The 6,000-nt window shown below is 40.4% G+C and overlaps 1 protein-coding gene across 1 annotated transcript in view; it reads right to left on the reverse strand.

Annotated features, from left to right (window-relative positions):
* Positions 1-6,000, reverse strand: part of TRPA1 (transient receptor potential cation channel subfamily A member 1) — a 52,060-nt gene that overhangs the window by 14,938 nt on the left and 31,122 nt on the right. Inside the window, exons 16-17 of the mRNA XM_035012258.1 lie at positions 3,141-3,200; positions 2,093-2,191 (exon numbers count right to left, since the gene is read on the reverse strand). Of these exons, the coding sequence (XP_034868149.1) occupies positions 2,093-2,191; positions 3,141-3,200 (159 nt within the window). The remainder of the gene's footprint in view (positions 1-2,092; positions 2,192-3,140; positions 3,201-6,000) is intronic.

Consider the following 6,000-nt stretch of genomic DNA (forward strand, 5'->3'; position numbering starts at 1 on the left):
GCTTAACCGGCTAAGCCAACAAGGTGCCCCCAAATTAATTTTTAATTATTCAAGAAATACATAAATAGGGGGGCGCCTGGGTGGCTCAGTCATTAAGCGTCTGCCTTTGGCTCAGGTTATGATCCCAGGGTCCTGGGATCAAGCCCTGCATTGGGCTCCCTGCTCAGCCAGAAGCCTCCTTCTCCCTCTCCCACTCCCCCTGCTGGTGTCCCCTCTCTTGCTCTTTCTCGCTGTCAAATAAATAAATATTAAAAAAAAAAAAATACATATAGGAAGTGATGTCAGCAAGATGGAACAGGAAGTCCCAGGCCCTCCTATACCCATGGAGAGAAGAGACATCAACTTAATAGCAATACCTGGAAACTGCCTTTGTGAGAAATACAGAAGCCAGTTAAGAGGTTCCTGCACCCCAAGCGAGCCAGTAGCCAAGAAGAACCACATCAAAGACAGCAGAAAAATCCATGGCATTTACTTGCCACAGTCCCTCTCCCAGCACAAAGCAGTGAGATCAAGAGAAAATTCCCAACTCCTAGCTTCTCCCTGAGGAGGAAAGAGAGGTGTGGAATGTTCTAACTTTGTAGGGAGATGCCCAAGGGACTGGTTTCTGTCCTGCCTGAATCTATATTTTATTAAATCTATTACTTTTTAGAATCTACAAAGATTTTGTTTCCTCCTATTCTCATTCCTGACATACCCTGATAGAAGTATTGCCTATTCTTTAAATTACAATTTAAAAACTTCCACATACATACACAAAAATTCTAAGTATAGCTGTAGTATAGTTACTTTTAGGTCATTTGGCTATTGAGTCTGAACTATAATAACAACTGCAAAACATAACATACTCCAGCAGAGCTAAAATGCTTTGCATAAAGCCAATGTGAGAGTCGTTTCCACGGCCAGCCTTGTGGGCATAAAGTCCATGGGGCTCTGCATCCTTCCTACTCCAAGTACTTAGTAAGCCTTCTAGATATCACTTAGGTGATGGTTGATACCATGATCTGTACCAAAGGCTTCCATGCAGAGAAATGAATTCATTTAAAGTGAATGAAAATTCCCAATTGGTCTAGACCAGTGCTGTCCAATAGAACTTTCTGCGGTGATGGAAATGTCCTGTATTTGTGTTCAATAGTAAAGCCACAAGGCACATTGTCTACTGAGTGCTTGAAATGTGGTTACTGCAAATGAAGAAATGAACTTTTAACTTTACTTAATTTTAATCAGTTTTAAGTAGTCAACATATGGCTAGTGGTTACCATATTAACACATATCTAGGCCCTAGGCCACATTTGGAAATGCAACCCTCAAATAGGTTTTCTTTTGCTTGCACACAGTGTTAATTTGTTGCCAGTGTTTATAAGTTAGGCTGGGCTGCCCTTCCCAGATGGCACCGACTTGTTGATGCTAGTAGCCGATCTCCTTTTAGACCATCTGTTACCTATTTCCTCTGTAGCTATTTGAGTTTGAGACCCCTGATTAAGACTGCAGTGGATCATCTTGGCATGGTTTTTATTGTCCCATCTGCTGGAAATGTAAAAGTACTCTTTGGAATAAGAGTTGATTTGGTCTTAAGTCTCTTGGGCAATTTGGGTCCACACTGTGCATGCTGGGACTGCTTTCAGATTGGGATCACTCCTCCAGAAGGATCTAAGGTTCTGAAAGGTCAGAGTTTACTGTGGAGCCCAGTGGTTAGCTGACTTGGAAGCTATGATTGTAAAATGTCAGCCTTGAATTTTCCCGTGGTTTTGCATGGAGGAAACTCTTAAATATACAGGTTGACGGAGGTGGAGAGCAAGTGCTGATTGTCAGCCCATGTTGTCCATGGTTTATTGGATTCTGGGTTGGGGCAGGTTTAACATGACCATTAGGACTAGAGTGGTCAAGAGTGTGGAACTTTAGGGCAGATCAAATCATAGCAACTATAGAAAATGACTGTTTTCTTCCCTAAAAAATAAAGGGTTAGGACACATGGGGGACAGAGACCTAAAACTATTAATGTGGAATTCTTTCCAGGCCCCTTCCTGGAACTATTGCACCAAAACATTATAGAACCCATGTAGAAACAACCTGATAATGAAAATACCAGACTTACATTGAGGGTTGTAAGAGGCTCATATGTAACATCCTGTGCAGGTATTACTTTCTTGGTAAATTCTAATGGACACTGAAGATATGTGAAATTGTACTCGATCTGTAGGAGATAAAATTTTGAAAAAATTAACAGTCTAGTATATACCCCCAAAATAGGTCTTGATAAATCAAATATGCAAGGCTATCATTCTGCTGAAAATTAAGTAGTTCAAATAAAATTGAGTCATTTTTGTCTGAAGAAATGTAGATTAATTTATTTCATCTTAATTTCAAAAAATAAATATTTTTATATTAGGGGCACCTGGGTGGCTCAGTTGGTTAAGCCTCTGCCTTCGGCTCAGGTCATGATCTCAGGGTCCTGGGATTGAGCCCCGAGGTGGGCTCCCCGCTGAGCGGGGAATCTGCCGCTTCCGGTCCCTCTGCCCCTCCCTGCCCCATTCATGCTCTCGTGTTCTCTCTCAAAGAAAGAAAGAAATCTTCTTTTTTTAATTTAAAAAATATCTCAGGAGGCTATTACCTAACCTTCTGTAACCCATAGTCATGGAAGAAGATGAACTCTCAAAAGATCACTTAGATCTTTGGAACTTCATTCTTCAGGCAGTACTGCTAAAGAAAATATGAAGGCTATGGGGCACCTGGGTGGCTCAATCGTTAAGCGTCTGCCTTCAGCTCAGGTCATGATCCCAGGGTCCCTGGATGGAGTCCCGCGTCGGGCTCCCTGCGTGGCGGGAAGTCTGCTTCTCCCTCTCCCACTCCCCCTGCTTGTGTTCCTGCTCTCACTCTCTCTCTGTCAAATAAATAAAATCTTTAAAAAAAAAAAAAAAGAAAATATGAAGACTAGAAACAACCCTAAATAATGCTATTAGAAACAATTAAAATATTGGGAGAAAATGGAAGAAAAATCCTCTCACAAGTAGATGATATAATAATATGACAAATGAAGACAATAATTGCCATCTTCTGAGATCATGGAACTCTAGTAACATTGTTTTTAATATTCATTAAAGAATTAGAATAAACTTCAAATTATCATGATAAAATAAACTTACATGGTAGTCTGGGCAAGACTTGTCTCCTGTGGAGGGTATTATGCAGCAATCTAAAAGGACCTTTAAGAAAGAAAAAGTGGCTAAGATATTAGTCAGAAGACTACATAAGAGACAGGATTTGATTCCCTTTCTAAAATTATACCCAAGATATTCCTTTCCTCTCCCTTTATTTCTAGTACCTCAAAGATAAACTATAATCCATGTCATTAAGGAATAAAGTTTAAAATATAAAGTGTTTCAACTATCACTGCATGCCTCAGAAATACCAAGTGATTCAGAAAATGTACCACATGCTTAAGAATGAAATTACATTTACTAAAATTTGAGTAAGAAATATTTCATTAGTTTGGCCTAAGATTTGATGTCCTGGGCTTCTAGAGAATATATAAAGGATGCCTTTGCTCAGCATCTTATAGTGATAATTTATTATCTCTAATTGTGATCTCATGGCTGAGCACTGGGGTCTTTCTTTGGGCTAGGTGTCATCTTCCATATTGCTCAAGCATGGAGTACTGTGTTGGTTTCTGTATCTCACTTGCTGAGCAACACTGACAAAGTATTCATCCAAAGCAGCATGGACAGCACAGTGGGGAATAGGTGTTATACGCAGCAATACTGAAGGCCCTCTAGATGCTTTAGACAAGGAGAGAATGCTTAAGGGATCATTAGAGCCACACCTCTAGGGTGTGTAGGGACAAATATTTTTATGGGGTACCTATTAACATAAACAATTTCAGTCACCCCCAATCTGTGTGTTGGCACCTTTCTGGTGGCCCAAATTCATCATCCTGAGAACAAAATACTTCTCAGTCAGATTGCCCTCCTGGAACAGAGTCTGGACACAAAGTCTCAGATGACCCCACCAGTGTGTACCCCAAAACTCCTGGGCATCTGGTCAACCCCACCTGCAAGACACAATGGTGGATGACTGGACAGCACTCTGCAGGGGAGAAACAGAGACCCAGGCCCCACTGGGAGGGCAGTGCTGTCCTCAAGCACCAGGGGACTTAAAAAAGTTCGATCTCTGTTGGTGATCAGGCAGTGATACTAAGGGTCATAAAAGGCATCATTAAAAAAAATAAAGACAAAGCTAGTCAGTAGTGGTGTGCAAAGCAGAACCAGAGAAGCCAGTCTTAGACTGAGAATTTTATAATCATCAGCACAGGCAAAATAAAGCTAGGCTGCCCGGGGCTGGGGGGGGGAGGATACCTGGGGGAGGGATTATGTAAATTATTCAAATGTGTCACGTGAGGCTAAACTGAAAAACCAAGTTACCCTATTTAAGGAAAAATTCACAATACTAAAATACAAGGAAATTATAGAAAACTAACTAGAAAATATATAGTATAAAAAACTAATCATAATCCTACAATTGTGATAATTTTTTTCCATTTTTATTGTTATGTTAATCACCATACATTACATCATTAGTTTTTGATGTAGTGTTCCATGATTCATTGTTTGCGTATAACACCCAGCGCTCCATGCAGAACGTGCCCTCTTTAATACCCACCACCAGGCTAACCCATCCCCCCACCCCCCTCCCCTCTAGGACCCTCAGTTTGTTTCTCAGAGTCCATAGTCTCTCAATTGTGATAATTCTTATCAACATTTTGGTATAATTTCCTCAGTTCTATCCCATGTTTTCCATATGTGAATATTTCTAACATATTTTTTACTATTATTAATAATGCTGCAGACATATTACTGTATATAAATCTGTACCTCTGATTATTCATTAGGACAGATTCCAAGGATTTACTAAGTAAGAAATTCTGAGATCATTTTCAATCCTGAATATTTATGTGCCCTCTGATGAAATTTAAGCAGCTGAAATGCTAATTTATGGACTGGACTGGCTCCAATTTCTATTGTAAATTAAAAAAATGCATGTACAGCACTTAGCACAAACTAAGTGCTTACTGAATAAATAAAAATAGTACGAGTGAGTAGCTATAGTACTAATAACCACAGGAGAAGTATAAAAATAGTAGGATGTATAATATAAGCCAAGCACCATCCTGAATACTTCATATATTTTACGTCTAATTTTTGTAATCACTTTGCAAGATCAGGATCAGCAACACTTCTTTAGAGGTAAAGAAAGCAGAAATGGGGGCATCTGGGTGGCTTAGTCAGTTAAGCAAATGTCTTTGGCTCAGGTCATGATCCCAGGGTCCTGGGATCCCCTGCATCATCACATCACTGGGCTCCCTGCTCAATGAGGAATCTGCTTCTCCCTCTCCCTTTGCCTCTCCCCTGTGCCCATGCGCTCTCAAATAAAATCTTTAAAAAATAAAAAAAGCAGAAAATGAAGCTCAGAGAGGTGAAATGACTTGCCTAAAGCAGCAAAGCATGAGGCAGAGCCAGTACTAAATCCCAGGACGATCAGGCTCTGAACCTGGCCCTATGCCCCCTGTGTCACTATGTCTCACTGCCTCCTCCAGTATTTGAATATATTTTTCCCTATGAATGACACTCGACATCCTTCCTCTCTTTTTGATTATTCTATATCTGTCTCAATCTTCAAACCTCAACCTTCCCAAGGAGGTCTCTTTTCTGCATCCTTATACACTCAAATCCTCAACAGTTCATGGGTGTTTCTCTTGTTGTAGGAGTCCAGTCACACGCTGGGTATATGCTTAATCCAGCAGAGAATTACACATTTGGAAGTCCTTAGAGGCCAGGTAGGTAGTATAAATGAATAAACTGTGCCAGCCTTAAGAGCTCTCTCCCATTGTTTCTGAAATGTGGGCTCTCCCTGGGCTGGCTTCTGTCTTCACAGTTTGGGTAGAGGCAGATATAGAGAAATATCTCTCTACTACATCTCTCTACTACATCTACTACATCTCTACTACAA

The sequence above is a fragment of the Mirounga leonina genome, unplaced genomic scaffold (assembly GCF_011800145.1).
Source record: "Mirounga leonina isolate KUSES-001 unplaced genomic scaffold, KU_Mleo_1.0 Mir_165, whole genome shotgun sequence".
Lineage (NCBI taxonomy): Eukaryota > Metazoa > Chordata > Mammalia > Carnivora > Phocidae > Mirounga > Mirounga leonina.